The sequence below is a fragment of the Macrotis lagotis genome, chromosome X (genome assembly GCF_037893015.1).
Source record: "Macrotis lagotis isolate mMagLag1 chromosome X, bilby.v1.9.chrom.fasta, whole genome shotgun sequence".
Classification (NCBI taxonomy): Eukaryota; Metazoa; Chordata; class Mammalia; order Peramelemorphia; family Peramelidae; genus Macrotis; species Macrotis lagotis.
Window position 1 is genome coordinate 687,097,398 of NC_133666.1, and position 21,610 is coordinate 687,119,007.

At 43.7% G+C, this 21,610-nt stretch overlaps 1 protein-coding gene across 1 annotated transcript in view; it reads left to right on the top strand.

The window, feature by feature from the left end:
• Positions 1-2,688: 2,688 nt before the first annotated feature.
• The window catches only part of LOC141499596 (uncharacterized), a 42,248-nt gene continuing 23,326 nt past the window's right edge, over positions 2,689-21,610 (top strand). The window contains exons 1-5 of the mRNA XM_074202258.1: positions 2,689-2,840; positions 3,103-3,366; positions 7,359-7,464; positions 12,497-12,601; positions 13,086-16,967. Coding sequence (XP_074058359.1) covers positions 2,689-2,840; positions 3,103-3,366; positions 7,359-7,464; positions 12,497-12,601; positions 13,086-13,241 — 783 coding nt within the window. The 3' untranslated portion in view covers positions 13,242-16,967. The remainder of the gene's footprint in view (positions 2,841-3,102; positions 3,367-7,358; positions 7,465-12,496; positions 12,602-13,085; positions 16,968-21,610) is intronic.

Genomic DNA, 21,610 nt, shown 5'->3' on the forward strand with positions numbered 1-21,610 from the left:
TACTTTTTCTTTTCCTTCCTCCCTCCCTCCTCCCTCCCTCCCCTTCTTGTCTCCCTCTCTCCCTCTCTCTCTTTCTTGGAAGAGATAGCTGTTAAATAACAGATTCTAGATGCATAAAAAGCATCATATGGAAAATGGCATCCAGAGAAAGAACTATGGAATCTGACTGCAGATCAAAACATACTCTTTTCGGTTTTTAAACTTAATTTTGTTTTGTTCTTTCCTGTGGTTTTCCTTTTGTTCCAGTTCTTTCACAGCATGACTAATATGGAATTATAGGTAACATGATTACACATGTATAACCAGTATCAGATTACTTGCTATCTTAGAGAAGGGAGAGGGAAGAGTAGGAGGGAGAAAATTTTACAAAAATGAATGTTGAAAACTATCTCTACTTATAATTGAAATGAGTAAATTAATATACACATAAAATAAAACATAGAAAGAAAGGCCACTATAGGCCAGAATTTCATGGCCAGACCAAAAAAGTTGAAATTTCATAGGGATAATTATAAAGTCCTAAATTTAGACTTATACACATTAGTTTAGGATTAAATGATTTGTTTCCTTTTTTTTTCTTTTTAGGTTTTTGCAAGACAAGGGTTAAGTGGCTTGCTAGGTCATTATTAAGTGTCTGAGGCTGGATTTGAACTCAGGTCCTCCTGACTCCAGGGCCAGTGCTCTATCCACTGCACCTCCTAGTTGCCCATAAATGATTTATTTATTTATTTTTTATGTTTTTGCTAGTCAATGGGGTTAAGTGGCTTGCCCAAGGCCACACAGCTAGGTCATTATTAAGGATCTGAGGCTGGATTTGAACCCAGGTCCTCCTGACTCCAGGGCCCGTGCTTTATCCACTATGCCACCTAGGTGCCCCATGATTTATTTTTCAAAAAAAAAATTTGTAGCAAAGATTTATGGTACACCTGTACCTGCAGATGCTAGGTACTAGATGAGACTCAGAGTTTAGATAAGATGTGGTGCCCGCATCCTCATGGAGCTCATAATCTAGGCAAGGTAAAAGACATGAATACATCTCTACCAGGGCAACTAGTGGCATAGTGGATAAAGTGCTGGGCTTTGAGTTGGTAACACCTGAATTCAAATCTAGTCTCAGATTCTTCCTAGCTATATTATATGAATCTGGGCAAGTTACTTTACCCTGTTTGCCTCAGTTCCCTCATCTGTAAAATAAACAGGATAAGGAAATGGCAAACCACTTCAGCACCTTTGCCAAGAAAACCCCAAATGGGATCATAGAGTTGGACACAACCAAACAACAAGATCAGGTGTACCAAGGAATCAGCCAGTCATTATTAACTGTTATCTGTCAGGCACTATGACAAGCACAGGGACATAAAGCCAAGAGAGCAAAGCAGTTCTTTTTCTCAGTGAGCTTGCATTTCAACTCTCATACATAAAATTACACAATGAGTTTACTAGTTTACTGTTAGCATAAATGCGTATATGTATGGCTGTATGTGTGAGGGAGATGGCCTGCTTATGAGAACAGACCTGGGGACCCTTATACACCCAGAGTAGGTATGGGCAATGCTAGAAGTTAGAGCTACAGACTAAATCTGATGATCATGTTTGTCCTCTGTTTTTGAAGAAGACAATGACCTCAAGGGAGGTGATGCCGTGAAGTGGATTTGAGTGGGGGTGGCTGGGCTAAGTCCCGAGCCTCACTTTCTCCTCTAGAGCAGACCTTGTCCAGCAGCTAGAAATGAATCAGGAAGACTGGAGATGGCCCTGGATGTGAGACAATCAGAGTTAAGTGACTTGCCCAAGGTCACGCAGTTAGTCAGAGTCAAGTGTCTGAGGTTGGATTCGAACTCCCCGTCCTCCTGATTTCAAGGCCAGTGCTCTATCCACTGCACCACCTAGGCTATGATTTTAGTGGCACGGCAGGAGCTTCTTCCCCCATGGTAACTTCTAGAGAGACGATGTAACTAGGGTAGTGTAGTTGGGCAGTTGGCTTCTGACCTTGGAAGACTGGTGCTCAAGTCTTCTCTCTGACTCATAAGGGATGAGTGACTTTAGGTAATGTTCTAGAAGGAAATCCGAAAACGGAGAGGGGACTTAGCCTGGGATAAAGAGAGCAGAGATGCCAAGTCATTCATTCCATTGTCCTCTTTTGGGCTCAGACTCTAGCTGCAGTATTCTGTTAGTTCCGAACCCCTGTTTAGGAGGAGCTAGTCAAAAGCTATAGAGAGCAGAGAGGAGACCAAGCTGGTGAAGAGCCTGGGGTAGACCTGTTCTGGGACTTCCAGGGACTCTAAGGATTGCAGTATTGCGTGGGGTTGTGTTGTATTGTGCTCTATTGTGTTGCGTTGTGTTGTACTGACCTCAGAACTAGGGAGCATGGTGGCAGGGGTCCCCAATGCCTCGGTCTTCTGGGGGAAGTTTCCCATTCTAGAGGGGCCAGTGCTCAGTTTGAGGGTCCATCAGCACAGCGGACCAGTCCTAAAGAATAGGGGATGGGGGATGAGGGAAGAAGACTGGAAAAGGGGGGGGGTTTGGTGATGCTGCTCGGCCCCTCATCGCTCTCCGGCCTGGCTTCCTGGACCAGCGACTCTTGTTGCCATGGCAGCCCAGCTGGTCTGGGCAGAAGAATAGGCAGCAAGCTGTCCTGGGGGGGGGGGGGGCAGCAGCTGGTGCTCGAGGGGTCTGCTCAAGCGGGTCCAGATGGACGGCTCGGTGGGGCCGGGGCCCCCGGTCGGAATCCTTTCTCCTCTCCGCCCTCCCATCCCCGGCCCCCAGCTGCTGAGAGTCTGGGGTGGGGAGGGCGGAGGGGAGCAGGTGGAAGAGATTGGGTGGGGGACGCTGGGAAGGGAAAGGTAGGCTGGAGGGGGGCCCGAGGGGAAGAGGGCGGGCTGGGGGCAGCCGGATCAGCTGGGGAGGGGGCGCTTAGAGAAGGGGAGGGGCGGGGGGCCGAGCCAAGGGGAATGGGGGGATGGCGGGGGCCACTGGTTCCAGGGTCCCTGCAGAGGCGGGGGAGGGGGCTGGGGGCGGGGTTGGGGCGGTGTCCGCCTCGCAGAGCGCTCTCTCCTGCGCCCCCGTTTGATTGGCGCTGCTCGGGACCTCCCCACTTTGCGCCAGCCACCGAGACAGCCAGAGCCAGCCTGGCCGCCGGGCCCAGCCGGGGAGGCTGGGGACTGCGGCTAGGGCCGGGCCCTGGCTTTCCCGGGACGCCTGGGTCCTCCTCGGCCTCCGCACTCCCTGCCTCCCTCTCCGCCGCAGCCGGGGCCACGAAGCAGGGTGGAGAGGGCGCTGCTGTCTGCCCGGGCTGGGCGCCGGCTGCGCCTGGCTCACTCAGACCTTGGCACCTCGGAAACGGCCCTGGCTGGCCCCGGCAGGGAGCAGGTAAGACTGGAACTCTCCCCCTTTCTCTTCACGACCCGATTTCCCCATCTGCACCCCTAGAAGTCACCCCATTCCCAACCCAACCCAACCCCAACCCCACCCATGTCTGTGGACCCAGCCCTGTGTTCAACTCTGCTCCTATCCTCGTCACCAACCCTGATCCTGTCCTCATCCCCCTCTCCCCTCCTTCGTCTTCCTCCCATCCCTAATTCCAATCTTTCGTTCCCTTTCGTTTCCCATCATTGTCTCCATCCCCGTCCTCCTCCTCCCCCTCGTCCCCATCCCCAAAGCACAAGTCTTCACCCCTCCCTGGCTTCTCTTCGTCTCCAGCCCCAGCCCCGAACTCATCCACATTCCGACCATCCTCATCTTCGGTCTCATTCTCCTCTCCCTCCCTGCCTTCATCTTCGTTTTCATCCCAACCTGAGCCTTATGACCATTCCCCTCCCCTTCTCCTTCCTCATATTCCTCCCCCTTCCCTTTCCATCTCCAGCCCAACCTGAAATCTACCCCACCCCCATCTCCTACCCTTTATTCTCTCCATTCCCGTGTCTAACCTGGATCTCCGTCCAACCTTATGCCCTTTCCCCAGCCTCCCCACGCTCAGCCCCATCTCCACTCCCAACCTCATTTCCTGCCGCTTCTCAGAGCCATTTCCATTTCCTTGTCCACCCTGGATCTCCACCCCCATCTTTGCCCCCATCTTCCCCATCCCCATCCCCACCCTAAACCCTATCCCCCTTTTTATTCTCCTCTTCTCCATCACCTCCTTTTGCCCATCACTAACCTTTCCTCCCCAGCCTCACCTCCAAAGCCAGAGGGATGGGAGGAGCTGAGCACTTCCCTTGCTCCCGGATCCCAAGGGGTCACTCAGAGCTCCGCAGAAAGCTCCCATCCTTAGCAGGGGTGGGGCTGGAGCTTAGCAATACCTCCCCTCCTACCCATTCTCCACTCTCTCTGCCACACACCCTGGCCCAAGGGATTTGTGCTGCAGCAGAGTGAAGATAGTCAGGGCCGGTGGAGACTGGCTGCCCAGTGTCCCATTAAGGATTCCCAGCTGGTATCCTGGTGAGGTCTGGCGAGTCCTAAGTTGAAAAATCAGCTGGATATGGAACAAAGGACACGCCATCACCCCCCCCCCCCAGCTCCCACAAAAGAGCAGCAGATGGGCTATGGGGCTGCAGCATGAGGGAGGGAGGGGGGAGCCATCCTCTGCTGCGGTTGCTAGGGTGGGGTCACCCCTGGACAATAACCAGGGAGAAGCTTTTGAAGCCTGAAAAGCAATTGAAGCAGCCCTTCTCTGGTCTCCTCCCTCCCCCACTCTCTCACACAGCAGAGCACCTGCCAGCTTTCTCCTAGCCTCAGGACCCTGAGATCTCCAAAAGTCTAGCCTCGTCAGGAGAAGGCACTTGGGCTCTTCTAATCATATTTCAAATATCTCAAGGAAGTCAAGCCCCCCCCTCCCCAGGAAGTCCCCTTCCCATTTTCTCTAGCAATTCGGATCAGGGGTCAGACAGAGCCTGGGGGGTCCAGGCCTGTACCTAGTCCCAGCTGAGGAGCCATTATATTATTTTCTTGACTCTGATTCTTGCCACGTTTGCATTCTATTGTTGGGGATGACCCCAGACAACCTGCATGGTTGGGGATCCTGAAGGGTTTGGGGTCTTCCCAATCTCTCCAATTTCGACAGCAAAGCCTTAAAAGCATTTCCTAGCCTTTATCCCTGTTCAAAAATGAGCAGTGGTCTGAGGCCTGGCTGCAGTGGCAGCAAAGGGAGGGTGGGGCCTGCCTTAAATGAGAGGGGGGTCTCAGGCACCCCCTTCCCTCAAGAATCAAGAGCTAAATGCTAGAAACTCCAGTCTGAAGCAGCAACAGTTCAGAAGTCTTGGGTAGGGCCCCATGGCTCCAGCCCACACTGTAGCACACACCCAACCAGAATGAGAGGACATCCTGGTGAAAGCAGCTGATGGGAGAAAGAAGAGAAGAGAGCAGAGAGATGATGGAGGGAGAGAGACACAGAGACAAAGAGAGAGACAGAGACAGAGACAAAGAGAGAGCCAGAGAGCCAAAACCAGACACACACAGACACACACACAGACACACAAACAGAAAGAAATAGACAGAAGCAAACAGAGAGACAAAGGCAGAGCCAGAGAGGCAGAGCTAGACACACACACACACACACACACACACACACACACACACACACACACACAGAAAGAAATAAAGAGAAGCAGAGATGGACAGAGAGAGAGACAGAGAGAGAGACAAAGCTAGACACACACACACACACACACATAGAAAGAGACAGAGGGAAAGAAGCAGATAGAGACCCAGAGAGACAGGGTGTGTGAGAGAGAGACAGAGACAGAGACACAGAGAGACTGAGAGACAGAGACAGAGAAACAGAGAGACAGAGACAGAGAGAGAAAAGAAGAAGAAGAAGGAGGAGGAGGAGGAGGAGGAGGAGGAGTAGAGAGGAGGAAGAGAGATAAAGGAGAAGAGGGAGAGAGAAAGAGAGAGAGACAGAGACAGAGAGATACTGAGAGGAGGAGAAAGAAGAATAAAAAGAGGAAAGGAGATGAGACAAATATACAGCAAGACAGAGACAGAGTGTCACTGAAAAAAAGAGAGGAGGAAGAAGGTGATGAGGGGGCAGAAAAGGACCTCTAAAAGAATAAACAGAAACAAGGAGAGGGGGAATGAAGATAGCAAAATCTAGAGAGCTATTAAGAGTGGAGAAAAGTGTGGAAGGAGAGAGAGAGGAGAGAGAGAGAAACAGAAAGAGATAGAGACAGAGGAAGGAGGAAAAGAGGGTTGAAGTGAGGAAAAAGAGACGAAAGTGGGAAGAACAAGGGAGGGAGAGAGAGGGAGGGAGGGAGGGAGGGAGAGAGAGAGAGAGAGAGACTAATACTGTCTTTGATCCCCATTCATTTCTGATTTCTCTGCCTCACCAAAAAAGGCCCTGGTACTCCCCTTCAGTTTCCCAGGATGTTCTGCTTTTCAAAGTGCTTTGCCATTCATTCTCTGAAAAGAGAATGGTCCCCATAACACTTTTGGGGTCCAGTCAAGATTGGTTTTGTGCCTTCCATTTTACTGATGTGGAAATTGGCCCTGAATGGTGAATGGATTCACCCAAGGTACTACTAGAACCCAAGACTTCTGGGCTTGAACTCAGTGTTCTTTCTGTCCCCTACACTTTTCCATTCTCAAATGTAAAAACTACTTCCCCCCCCCCCCCCGGCTCACCCTAAATCTTATAGATCTTGTATTCTGCTCAGAAACCATAGGTGAGCACCATAGGTGGCCACAGTTGAGGGGCAGTTATTTTCAGCTTAATATGTATTTAGGAAAACACAGATTTATAAAATTCTAGAACCTTAGAACATAGACTGTCAGAGCAGGAAGGGAACATAGAACATGGAAAACAGAATGTTAAGGTCTAGAAAGAACTTTAGAACAAGCAATGTCAGAGCTGGGATGGGCCTTAGATCAGAGAATATCATAGATGGGAAGGATCTTAGAAGAGGGAATGTCAGAGCTCTGAGGGTCCTTATAAGAGAGAATGTCAGAGCTCGGGGAGAGGGACTTAGAATGGTATAATTCATAGAGATCCACAGGTTCCCTGCACAATTTCCAACCAACTCCCTCTCACAGAAGGACCTCACTTTCATTTCTGAGTGAAGAGGCTGAACCATGAGCTCTGTTTTCTCTCCTGAATCTCATCATTCTCTTCTTTCTCTGAGAAGAGAGGAATCATCTCTGAGGATTGTGAAAGTCATTTCTTCTATATTTGTCCTGGATCCCACTTCCCTCCACCTCCCTGGTTACAGGCCCCCTCAGTCATTCCCTCTTCTTTTTTCCATGTTCACTGTCTGCCTATACACTGACTCCTTCCCTGATGCCTACAATTATGACCAAATATTTGATTATCACTCAATGTTATCATCTTCTCAAGGTATCATCTTCTGTTCTCTTTCCATTTGAACCAGATGCCCAGAAGGCTTTGTCTTCAGCCCTTATCTACATGGTCTTCCTGCTTCTTGTGGACTCTGGCTTCAGACACTCATCACTCAGCTGGGAAGGGCTGTCTCCAAGGTTAGTAACAATCTCCCAATTGTGAAATCTTACAGTGGCTCTTTCTCAGTACTCTTGCCATTGGACTTCCCTGCCAAAGTGCTAGTGAGCTTTTCCTCTCTATGCCTATATATTTTTTTGTTTAGTAGGATGAAAGTACCTAGAAAAAAGAGATGTTTTGATATTGTCTGTACTCTTGTATCCAAAATAGTGCTTGGGATATTTTTGGTGCATAATAAATTAGAGCTGCATTTAATTTACAGGGCAACTAGGTGGCACCATAGTGGATAGAGTCCCAACTTCAGCCTTCATCTTCCTGAGTTCAAATCTGGCCTCGGACACTTCCTAACTGTGTGACTCAGAACAAGTGACTTCACCTTGGTTACCTCAATTTCCTCATCTATAAAATGGACTGGAGTCCAACCATTCTAATATCTTTTCCAAGAAAACCCCAAACAGGGTGATGAAGCATTGAACAAGACTGAAAGCAACTGAACAACAACCAAAATTTAATTTACAATAGAAATAGCTAGTATTTATATATCAAACTAAGCTTTGCAAAGGATTCTACTGAGATGAACACATTTATGCAGTCAAAGAATATGAGAAAAGATCTGAGGATCATGATTACTACTGAATGTGGCAGAATAGTTGAATGTTAGAATTGGGAGGTATCTTAGGAATCCTCTCATCCAATCTTCTTATTTAACAAAAGAAGAAACTAAATCTCTGAGAGAGGAAGTGATTTGCCCAAGCGAGTCTTCCAGATCTCAAATTGGTGATATTTCTGGAAGACTTCATGACTCACAAAATCTGGTCAGTTCTCTTGGATTCAATTCAATTTCACAAAGATTCCTTCAGTTTGAGAATGTTAGAGATGGGAGGGACCTTAGAACAGAGAATATTAAAGCTAGGAAAGACTTTATAACAGACCTATAACAGAGCTGGGAAAGACTTTATAAACAGACCCATAACAAACCTATAAAGTTTAAAATAAGGAGGGGCCTTTGAACAGGGGATGCCAGAGCTGGGAGAGATGCTAAAAACCATGTAGGCCAAATCATAGCTACACAAGAATCAATACTCTTTACAAGATCCTCATCATCAGGACATGGAATTTTATTCATGGAGGAAACTCTTTTTATCTATGCAAATGGGCAACCAATCCATTTTAATGAGGTATCAGAGTTTTAGGGACTTGTCCAGAGTCACCCATTTAGTCTATGTGAGAGGTAGGATTACAGTCCAGGCCTTGGGGACTATAACATCATCCTCTTTTGTGTTATTTTATGTCTTTTTAAAATAATAGAAAGAGACCGAGAGTGCTAATAAAGATGGTGGTGGGAGGCTCCGTAAAAGCCCCTTGTAGGAAGTGTCAATTGAAGTGAGGCTTGTAGGATTCTGCCAGGGAGTAGGAGATCTCTTCCAAGTTCTAAATATTAGGATGGAAGGTAACTAAAACCAATGTGACATATTAACGGGAGACATGCAATCTGGGTAGCAGCAGTCCACTTAACTTCAGGCTATTCTGGGATTTTACTGTCATACTAAAAGTTCACATTTTGATTAGCAGGCGGAGTGTTCAAAGTTTATTGTGAATAGCTACAGCTGGAGGTTTCACTCAGTCTTCACATCCTGAAGTGTCAGTGAATAAAATGGCATATTTACACAATTATAGACAGAGAGGAATTTCATTGAGTACGGGAATTAAAAAGGCTTAGCGATGTTAGGAGATGGGAGAGTGTGCACTTTGGGGATGCTCCCTATGCTATCCACAAACCTGGGCACTGAATTTTGAGCAGAACAGAGTTGGGGGGGGGGGGCAAAACTGTAAAATTTACCTACTCTGATAAAATTAGGACACAAGTGGGAATTCTTATTTGGTAGATAATTTACCATATCTGGAAGACAGGGCCCCAACTTTTTTTTTAGATTTTTCAAGGCAATGGGGTTAAGTGGCTTGCCCAAGGCCACATGGCTAGGTAATTATTAAGTGTCTGAGGTCATATTTGAACCCAGGTATTCCTGACTTCAAGGCTGGTGTTCTATCCACTGTGCCACCTAGCTGCCCTGGCCCTAACTCTTGAAAAATCATCTTTGGAAACCCAAGATAGATTTTTTCAATGAAGATGACTAATGTAAACCTGGTTGGCTGGAAGGATGGTGGTGCCTAGAGAAGAAATTGGCAAGAGAATGGCAGCAATTTAGATAGATTTGGAGTTATCTTTTGGATTTTAGGCTCAGAGACACCCAGGTCTAGATATCTGCTAATAAGCATTCAACAAATTGACAAGTATTATGTGCCAACTACTAGGTATTGGATGATCAGTCTCATGTAGGAAGGGACAAAAACTATGCAGTTCCTGCCCTCCAGGACTCTACATTGTATTGGGAGAGTCAGCAAATTCTAGGCAAATGCACCACATCGGGGCATCTGGGAGGTACAATGGATGGAATACTGACTTGGGAATTAGGAAGACTTGAGTTCAAATTTGACCTCAGACACTCACTTGGTAAGTGACCTTGGGCAAGTCGCTTAACATCTGTTAACCTCAGTTTAAATAAGCATCTACCTCCCAGGTGGCTGTAAGGATCAAATGAAATAATTATAGACTAGTGATTGTTGATTGTTATTATATGTATGGATGGATTTTGTGGTGCAAGGCTAGAAGTCATGAGAGATGAGAGCTAGATGTAGAGATTTTAAGACTTATCTGCATGGATATGATATTTGAATCCATGGTAGCTGATGAGCTCACCAGGAAAAAGAATATAGAAGAGAAAAGAATAGAAGGCTCAGGAATGAATTCTGGAATGCTCTCAAAAATAGGAAGGGTAGTCCATAGGTCACGATATTCCAAAGGATACTTAGGAATAGGAAAAGCATCAGGAGAGCAATATTAGAAGAAGCATCAGGGAGGCGAGAATACCCAGGGGATCAAGAACATTGAGGATGTCAAGCCCTGGACAGGTCCAGAAGACAAAGGCCTGGGAAAAGGGCACTGGATTCAGCAATTAAGAAGTCATTGGAGAGGCAGCTAGGTGGCGCAGTGGATAGAACACCGGCCCTGGAGTCAGGACGACCTGAGTTCAAATCTCACCTCAGACACTTAATAATTACCTAGTTGTGTGGCCTTGGGCAAGCCCCTTAACTCCATTTGCCTTGCAAAAACCTAAAAAAAGAAATCTTTGGGAACCATGGGAAAGGAAGCTTTGTTGGACTAGGCAGGCTGTAAGCCAGTGGTTTGTGTGGGAAGTGATAACTGGAGGCAATGAGTATAGACAGGTTTTCTTTTATTGATGCTTTTTCTTTTTGGTTTTTGTATCACATTCATCTATAAATATATCCACCTATGTTCCCTAATCCAATGAGCTTTCCTTTGTCTCAACAATTTAGAAGAAATGAAAAAGTCAAATAGCACTACAGAGCCAACAATCCTAGTGACAGCATGTTTGACAATATGTTCAATATTCTACACCCATAGACTCCTGTCCCTTCAACTAATTTTTTTAGCTTTTTTTTGCAAGGCAATGGGATTAAGTGACTTGCCCAAGGCCACACAACTAGGTAATTATTAAGTGTCTGAGGTTGGATTTGAACTCTGGTCCTCCTGACTCCAGGGCCGGTGCTCTATCCACTGTGCCACCTAGCCGCACCCCCCAACTTCTTCAATGAAAGGAACAGAGATTTTTTTCCCCACCTCGGAGAAGAATTCGGTCAAAAGAGTTCTGCAGCCTTGATCTAATTGTCTCTCTCCTCCAGTTTCAATGAAGGAATAGGGAAAGAGATAAGAAGTCATAGAACCTCCATTATATGCCAAATACTGAGGCAAGCACTTTACAAGTATTGTTATTTGATCCTTACAACATTGCTATCCCCATTTTGCAGTTGAAGAAACTGAGGCAAACAGAGGTTAAGCAATTTGCCAAAAGTCATATAATCATAGTATCTGAGACTAGATTTGAAATCTGCTTTTCCTAACTCCAGACCGTCCATTCACTCCATTGTGCCACCTGAATATTGAAATGCTGTAACCATTGTCTATCTTGTTTTCTTGGCTCTCTTTACTTCATTGTGAATCTGTTATAGAAGTCATCCTATGGTTCTTATAATTCCTTATGCATTGTTTTTATGGTATATTCCACGATATTTATGGGTACAGTTTCTTTATAGTTCTTTGCCATGCTATGTTGCTGTATGTGGGTTCTTTCTTTTTGTCATTGACCTCCTATGCCAAGTAGTGAGATATCTGGGTCAAAATATATGCACATTTCATGTAGAGAGCTTTTTCTAGGAATCTGAGAATGAAAGAGGAAAGAAATAGAAGAAATATCTTGAGGGGAAGATAGGATAAAAATGAACATTTTTCTTAAAATTAATGGGGATGGGGCAGCTAGGGGGCACAGTAGATAGAGAACTGGCCCTGGAGCTCAAATCCAACCTCAGTCACTTAATGCATGCTTAGCTGTGTGTGATCTTGGGTAAATCACTTAATCCCATTGCCTTGCAAAAATCTAAAAACGTTGTTGAGATTAGATAGGATAGGACAGGGACTGGATTTGTGAGTTCTTTGGTATATGGAATCTCCAGATGAGGAAACTCACAATACTAATTAAAATTAAGAACTTTTCTGCATCTTATAATTAGAGATTTGCATTCACGGGTTCAGTGATATGATCACATAGTGTGCGCTAATGGTAGGGTATAGGACCTTCCTGGCTTTTAGATTCACTCTTTTAGTGGATTGAGCACCAGGCCTAGAGTCAGGAAGAACTGAGTTCAAATTCAGCTTCAGATAATTACTAGCCGGGTGATCCTTGACCAGCCACTTGACTTCAGATTGCCTCATTTTCCTCATCTTTAAAATGAGGATAATAATAGCACCTATCTCCCAGGGGCTTTGTGAAGAACAAATGAAATAATAATTACAGAGTGTGAGCATAGGCCTATATTAATTTTATTAATTATTATCATTAGGACTATACCACATTGCTTTTCAGAGAGATTACATCATATACTGTAATTTCATCACAGTGGTGTGACTTTCTGCAGTATTCCCAAGTGGTGGAGTTCTTGGAGATGGTTGACCATGGGGACAGAGACATGGGAGCTGGTGAGAAGATCCATGGACAGGAGACAGAAGAGAGCACTTGGAAGGTAACAGTCTCCACCCCTCCCACTGACTTCTGGGGCTTTGGAGAGTCCCCCAAATTGGCAGGAGGAGCCTGGGAATGAAGGGTGAGAATTTCCCCAAGTGACATGGTTAGTGAGGCTGAAATGAAAAGAGATTACTGAATGCTTTCTGCATGGGGAAGTGTTGGCCAGGAGAATGACAGGGTTATATATTTAAAGTCAACAGAGTCAGGGCAGAAGACTCAAATTCATTGTCGGACGTCAATGGAAGGTAGAGGTGAGTGGATACAGTGTAATCATCATGGAAGCTTTTGATTGTCCCTGACCAGAAGTGTAGGTCTCATACTGTATGTGATTTAGCAAAGGACTTTCTTGGATCCTTCCAGGCCCATTTGTGGTAGACATAGCCCCTTCTCCTGATATAGACCTTCTAGATTCACGACTTCCCCTCTAAAAGGAATATGGCGAATTACACCTCCCCCAGTGAAGCTTGCTTGCATACTTCCAGGACAAGGGAGCTTTGTGGAACACAGAAAAGCCTCATGTTCTCCAGTCAGCTAGCGTTGTGGAATTGGTTTCCAGAATGTTTTCACTTCCTGTGATAAACGTAAGACTCGCGCAACTGGACGTCCTCTACCATGCCAGGCAGGAACCTTGCAGATAAGTATGCCAAACCTATCAGCTTCTTCTCTCTAGTCTTTTTAACTCTGGGAAAGGCTAGCATGGGCAGGTGTTCAGTAAATGTTAATGCAGAGTAGAATTGAATAGAACAGAGCTGGCAGAATCATAGGGACCTGGGTCAGGAAGAAAACTTGCGAGGTCTTCTCCATGCCTCTGCTACTAGGTGATATTCTAGAGAGATAAATAGCCCTCTCCTTTGTTTTAGAGGGTCCCAGAGAAGGTCCTTCTGCACCCTTCCTGGTCTAACTCTGGGCTGTTTTTAGTTTCAAACTCAGTTTCTCATGCTGAGTCAAAAGTATCGAAATCTTTGTTTTTAATTTAAGTGCCATAGAGCATGGGAACTGAGCATCCCTATTGACTGAGGTTCTTATATTTCTGCTTCCTATGTGACTCTCAGTCAGACCCTGGGAACTTGACATCACTTTCCCTATATGTACCAAACACAGCTCACCAATATATACACTTTATTGAAATCCTTAGGTATAAGTCTTCCTATGCTCCCTTTGCATACAATGTAGCACGATGTCTGGGCAGATAAGGATACAGGATATTCCTGAGCCTCAGTTTCTTATCTGAAACATGCAGTAGTTGGACTAGATGATCTTTCTAGTCCTTTCCAGTTGTAGAACTCTGATGTCATCACCAAGTCTACTTGTTCCCAAGTCTAGATCCAGGACAGAATTCCCCACTCTTCCATTTTCAAAGCCTGTGACCAGGAACCTCAGGGCATCGTGGGGGAATAGAAGCTTACTCATAAATGTAGCCTGACCCCTCTGATCTCCTACCTTACACATAGACTTAGAGCTTTTAGCTTCTGTTGCAATATGAGAAGGATGTATTGAATTATAGATTGTCAGAGAGGGAGAGATGTTAGATTACAGAAGATCTCATTTAGGAGAAAGCTTAATACTAAGGATGCATGGCTGGGAGGTCCCTTAAAATAAAGAATGTCAGCATTAGGAAGGCATTTAGAACAAAGAATTCAGATCAAAACTAGAAACCCCCTAAAATGTAGAATGCTAGAACATAGACTGTATAATATTTGAATTGGGAGGGACCTACACTTCAACCTCATTTATTAAAAAGCAATGGGGGTGGCTAGGTGGTGTAGTGGATAAAGCACCAGCCCTGGAGTCAGGAGTATCTGGGTTCAAATCCGGTCTCAGACACTTAATAATTACCTAGCTTGTGTGGCCTTGGGCAAGCCACTTAACCCCATTTGCCTTACAAAAAAAAAGCAATGAAAGTGTTACTTTTGAATGGTTAATCAGAAAGGACTGGAAATAGGATCAGATTAACCTATAGGTCGAAGTAAATTATACTAATTCCTTATAAATGAATTGAAAATACTTATAGATTTCCCAGAAATGGCTGATTTCATGGAGATTTTTTAAACCAAATTTTTTATGATCTTGACAGGAAGTGATTTATTTAAAAGTGGCTCAACAGTGTGGCTAAGGTGAACTATGGGGTAAATACTTTCTAAAGTACAGTGAGACTGACAGGACAGTATGCTTATCAGCTTACCAAGACATCCATAATATCAGCCATTATTTAGTGAAATGAAAACAAGATAAAATAAACACCTGGTTATGAGCAGACTATTTGTTGGTCACTGATTTTTTTTAACTAGACCATTCCCCCGATTTTACAGTTGAGGAAAAAGGCCCAGGCAAAGAAAATGACTTGTTTCAGATTTAAGAGTAAATCAGTGATGGACTGCAACCAGACTCCAGTCCTGAATTTTTCATTCCCAGTTCCACAGAGAAGTTCCATTTCTTTTGCTTTGTCTCACTTGTGTAGCATTCCATTTTCACTTCCTGACTAGCCAGACAGGAGAGTTTGTTTCTAGTGATTCAGAAAAGAAATAGGAAGGACCATTCAGTCAAGTGAAAGGGCAGGTTTAGCCTTCCTCTTGCCCTTGCCTCCAGGCCTGGTGCTATTTTCCTCTGAGAATATTTCCTTTTCTCCAGTTCTTGGCACATAAAAGTCCATTGATAGTTTTATTTAACACATATGTATCTCATAGGGTGCTGAAGAATAGGAGACATCTACAGGAGTCACCATTCTGCCCCTCTTAGCCTGAGTATTTTTGTGGGGCGGGGGAATGAGAAAAATATTGTTCTTCTCCTGAACAGACCAGTCAGTTCTGTAAGGGATTCATAAAGACTTATAATAGAAATTGCCTCGGTCTGCATGCAAGTTACTTCCATGTCATTAAACAAAAGGGGAGATACTATCCATTCTTTTACCTCCAGCTTCCATTTGGGGACTTTCTTTTTAACCCCTGCAAAATTGACCCTGATGTTCATTGTTATTTGAATAAATATGTTGGGGCCTAAGATTAGTAGTTTTGGTTGGTTTTTCAAATACAAGGATCCTCAGCTCCTCATTATGTGTCTTCTGAGTCCTATCCTGCCAAAGAATATCCTCAATCTTGGCACCTGATCCCACTCCATACCCTTTAAGCATGGCTTTAGTGGTTTCTCCATCCATCTTAAGAGAATGATTATCTTTATGACTTTGGGATTATCTCTGGATGACTTAAGGCAGGGCATTTTCATACTATTGAAGCCATCCCTAATTGTTTAGAGTCTCAAAATGTCAATGCAACAAAGATATTGTCTCAGAAAAGTCTTATTTTTGTGGACTCATTGTGAGAAGGCTTACCCTTCAGCTATTATGAAGGAATCAAGCAAAGCCAGATTTATTCTCTAAATGAAATACTCACATGCAAAACCATATTAATGAAATAGGTGACTGACCTTTGTGTGACTATTTGAGATTTTCAAAGTGTTTCTTACACTTTATCTCATTGGAGCCTCACAACAACTCAAGGAAGTTGGTATGCCACAAGGATTCTTATCTCTATTTTAGAGATTAAGAAACTGAGGCTGGTCATGTAGTAAGAAAGTATTGGAAGTGGAATTTGAACCAAAGTCTACCTGACCTCAAGTCCAGTACTCAATTCATCTCACCATGGTATGTATAGAAAAAAAGGTACTGGGAGGGACATACTTAGATAGACTCTTATCAGGAAAGTTTGTGTTCATTTCATCAATGCACCTTTGCCAAATCTAGGGGTTCAGTTGAGTCTGAGATGCTCTCTGCAAGGAACCAAATCTTCCCAAAGCTTCAAAAAAGAATGCCTGGTAGTGTATTATAATCTTTATATGGTGGTATGTTGGTTGTTTCTGTTAATGATGTTGGTATTGGTTTTACTATTGTTCTTGTTTCGGTTCCTAAGCTCCCTGAGTTTTACTTCCTTGGATCTATCTCCCCCTTCTCACAAAGTTTGCCCTTCTCCATAAGTGACACTGCAGCTTGTTGCTGTTCCCTACCATAGTGCTGAAATAGTTCTCCCCTGCCTTGGCTTTCCCTGGCCATGGTGCTGACAATGATATCAAATTCTATCTATTCAAACAACCTCTTGGGCCTTGGTGTCTCTTTATGTTGGGGGGCGGGGTGGATGTCAGATGGCAGTTGATCAGACTTTAGGATCCTTATGGATCCTGGGACTTTCACCAGTTAAAAGACCCTGGGGTTGGGGAGGGATCTTGTTTTCTTCTGCTGCTTTGCTCGGTTGTTTTCTCTTTCAGCTACTAAGGACCCAACCTGGACAGTTCACAAGCCCCTCCAGGATCTGGATTTTCAGAAATGCTTGCCCTGATACTTCTTTACTGCCGACCAGTTGGTTGAACACTTCCAGGTAGGAGCCAAAAAGAATCAATATGGAGAGACATATATTAGAGAGGAAGGTGCAGTAAACTACTGGCTGGGGATCTTGTAGAAAAGATTCTCGTTCAGGCCTAGGTTGGATGAGCCACTCCCTCCAGTACCTTCTAGTTTGGAGATCCTCTGATTCTTGGAGAACTTGCTAAAATCCCTGTCCTATAATGCTACCAAGCCAGAGTAGGAACAGAGGACTCATTTCTTATCCACTGAGTCTATGTGCTAAATGAAAAACCCTGAGAGGCAGAGTTTCTGGGTAACTAGCTATTAATTTATTAATTAGGCTAGTCCTCAACCAATAAATTGGTAATCACCAGTTTCAGTCTCCAAAGACAAAAGCATGGAAAGCTTTAAATATTTCTTGAAAGGGAATGCCCCTGAGAAGTGAAAATTAACCCTGATTGGTGGACATTTAATAAGGACTGAACCAGAAGTCTTTAACTTCTACACATAGTCTGAGCATGAGGTTCAGGTACCTCCAGTCATGTGGGCAGGGAAATCTTTCTCCAACCAGACCACTCTGGTTGGTTTTCTTCTTCATGAGTTGGGTGGCTCTAAAATCTAGTGGAGGGGGTACAAGGACAGAGACTAGACTTTAAATGAGGAAATGAAGGAGGAATAACCTGGATCCCAAATTAATAATTAATAATCAAAAATGTGATAGTAAAATATTTTCTTTCATTCTACAGTTGGGAAATAGAGTATTCTACTTGAACTCTCCCTCTACTTACATCTTTGGGTAAATCACTTCACCTCCACATGCTCTTTCCTCAACTGTCATATAGAAGCAATACTTTTTGTACTACCAGAGGAAGGCATTTGAGGTGCTCTAAAACCTGAAAGATTAGCCATGGTCTAAAGAGGACAGCAAGAGAGGCAAATGGAATATAAAGCTGTTTATTGAAGGAAGGAATGATAGACTAGGTCTGAACAGACTCCAGAACTTGGTAATTAGGGGAGCATGCTTTATAGAGTGAACATTATGGAAGAGTGCTGTGGTTTTTATGGGAGTCTGAGAGTTGGTTGGGGTCTCCATAGCGGTTGTGGACTGTTTGGCGTCTCCATGGAGGTTGCGAGTTATTTGGGATTTCTACTGAGGATAACTTGTTTTCTCAGAAAATGATTCTCAACTGGACCTAAGTGGGCAAGAGCGAAATCCAGACCTGGATCTAACATTCCAGCCTATTGTTTTAATTTTTTACAAAAGGAACTGGGACCAAAGATGGGTTCTTCTGTGATGAAGGTTGAAACATAACAATTGCTTAGGTGGAAGAGTAGGCACACTGGCACTTCTCAGAGGAAAGGTCCTCACCTACAAAGACTTGAGGAGATTGATTAGACATCTGTCGTCTCTGGACAATAAGGGGATAGACTATTGCTAACCGCATAATTTCTAACAATGCAACATGGGGGGCTTCTAGCTGCAAAAGAGATGTGGGGTGCTTCATGGGAATTGAGATGATGGCCTAGTCTTTGATACTTCCTGTCATTTTCTTTAGTGATGTAGCACATGCAGTAAAACCAGTGATGACTTGCAGATTAGAAGGAGATGGCAGCTTGATCTAGGGGAAAAAGATGTGGAAAAGCAGGATTTTGATATGAAACAGTCATTTTGCAATAAAGGAAATGAAGCAATTGAGCAAGGGAGGGTCTAGAGAGCTTTTGGACAGGGTCACTCTGGGTTTAGAGATGTAGGTGGTCTCAGAGGACTGACTATTGATAGGTTGGGGCTTTCCTGGTCTAAAGTGGAAGAGATAAGTTCAGAGAGAAGAGGTGAGGTTTCCACCATCAGTGCCCATGGATGAAGAGGTCTGAGAGCAGAAAGGTATTGAACAAGCTGACATGGGGAAGGCAGAGGATGTCCGAGTATGGAAGTAAGAATGAACCACGAAACATGGTTCTAGTTTTAGCTAGTTCTTGAGGAATCTTTGTTCATACGTTCATAGGGAGTTTCCTAGGAAGATGCCTCCCTCATTACTGTGGTCTTTGAGTTCAATTTGGGGGTTACACAAATATAATTATGGTTCCCAGGATACAGCCAGCAGGAAGACAGGCTGAGAAGATGAATAGTATCATTGGCAACTAGAAAAAGAGGACACAAAAGGGAAGTAGAGTAAGGTATAACTAGGAGGACATAACTGAGGTATATCCACAAGGGCCATATGTATCAATGATTTTGCAGAACAAAGCGGATGACAAACAAAAGGGCAAGCAAAAACAGGAGGCATTTAGCGAAGGTCATCAAAAGCAGGCATTTTCCTCTTGAAGAGAAAGTAGACATCTTCAAATTGTCTTTTCCGTAATTTACTCAGTCCCGAGTTCAAGTTACTGGGAGATGATAATACGCCTACAGCATCAGCAGAAAGGGAGAACAACAGGCACAATAAAGAGACATATGGATAGCAAAATAGTATTTCATGATTTTGGTAGTTGATGGTTGAATCAAGGTATCTAATATGTATCATGTGACAGCTACCCAGTCCAGGCAGCAATAGCCTTATCAGTATGTAGGGGAGCACTGAGTGGTACCAGGGAATGCTGTGCATGCACCTGTGTCTTTCACTGACTACTTATTCTGATTGTGGGAATCTGCTAAGGAGAGGGAAAGTTGGGACAAGATTAAAACAAATTGAGTCCTTGGGAACTCGATATTTATACAGAAGGATCAAATGTTTTTAGCTCTGTTTGGCTTTAGTTAAATATCACAGTTTACAGTCAGCCATGCAGTAGACAGGTTCAGGAATAACCAGGTCCTTTTCAAAGGAGCACCATGGGGAAACTGAGTCAGAAGAAGTATATTTTGGACTGAGATCAAAGATTGTCCTTTCAGCCTGTTTCTGCATACCTCCACAGCTTTAGGATTATGGTTTTTCTGAGTAGCTTCTGGCATTAGTTTATAGCAATACTTTCAAATGGTAGACTACTGACTTAATGATCAATCAGACGGAAAAATCTAAAGTCAAACCTTCGAATAAAATTTGTCATAGTCCCAAAGTCTTTTATGCCCAGTTGCAAACTCCACCAGTCACAGTTTAAAGCTAGATAATAGTTATTTTCTTTCATGGGTTGCTATTAGCAATAAAAGTTTGCCACTTCAAAGATACATAAGAAATTTCACTTAAAATTCACCACTTGCTTTTGTTTTCTTCTTCTGCAGTTTAAATTTGACCTGGAGTAAGGATTAAACTCATTAGAAATCATTTTTACATATTTGACGGGAGTTTGCAGATCTGCAACAAGCCAGGTTCATGCTTTAGAAATTGCATGACTAAAGTGGGCTTATTCCCCAGGCTTAGTTGACCTTGCCCACACTGAATTAAGAGGGGCCACAGAGAAGGGAACTGGATTTCTTGTTCTTGTCTGGTCACCCATTTATCCTGTGGTGGGCTATACTCTTTGACTTTTAGGTTTCAACATTAAAATATGAATTCAAACAATTTTTCATAAGCAATAACAAATAGTTTTGGGTATAATTTCCTCTTAACTTTATGCAAAGTTGGAAAAATCCAGACAGCTGCAAAACAAAGGCTGACATATAGCATAACTAATTTAAAAGATATTTCTCCACTGATTTTTTCCAATAATAACAGCCACTAAATTTGAAATCAATTTCCCTTTACCTTTTTTTTGGGTTTTTGCAAGGCAAATGGGGTTAAGTGGCTTGCCCAAGGCCACACATTTAGGTAATTATTAAGTGTCTGAGGCTGGATTTGAACTCAGGTACTCCTGACTCCAGGGCCAATACTCTATCCACTGCGCCACTCAGCCACCCCTACCTTTATCACTAGAAGTAATTTCACTTCAGATCAAATTGAAAAATTATGATGAAGACCTCTGACTAGATGTTTCTAAAAATCCCCTTTAACTTAATAGACAATGTTATTAATTCTAAAAGTCATCTTGTTTTCAACAGTGTAACTTCCCAATGATCTATTTGTGAAAGTTTATGTTCTGACTTGTAATCATAACTTTTAAGAACCTTACTTTTTCTGTTTAGCGTAGCTATATAGTGTCCCTATTATTAATACATAACTTCACTCTTGAGAGATTTCTGTTGGCATAATTCCCAGAATAGGGTGATTCTTAGATTGCACGGTTAGTTGAACTGTATTTGACAGCATTTTTTTCTGAAAAAAAAAAAAACCCTAAGAAGGAAAGAGGAAGGATTGTATATAGAAAAATTTCCAGAATGGGGTCCAAATTAGAGCAAAGAATGGGAGGATAGACTATTTTCTTTCAAAAGGGTAATTTGCAGATAAATTCTACCTGTTGGCATCAAGCCACTTTGGTCAAGGGTAACTGATCCTCCTGTTCCCTGGCTGTAGGGCAGTGGAAAGGAGGCAAGAAGGGAAAGAGCAGGGGGATTGTCAGAGGGAGAAACTTTAGGGAGGAAGTTTTATCTAATTGAAGAATGACATTTTTGACTTATTGACCTCTTCAAGGTTCATTCCCCTGACTTTCTAAATTAAATTGGGGGCAGGCGGGATAAATAGAGACCATACGTTTCTTCCTCAAATCCTTTCCCACAGATTTATTTCCCAGTTCTTTAGGAGACAACTTCAGGGGGTTCAGGATTGGTGTGATTCAGGAAAGAATGAGTCAGAGGAGAGGAATGGTTTA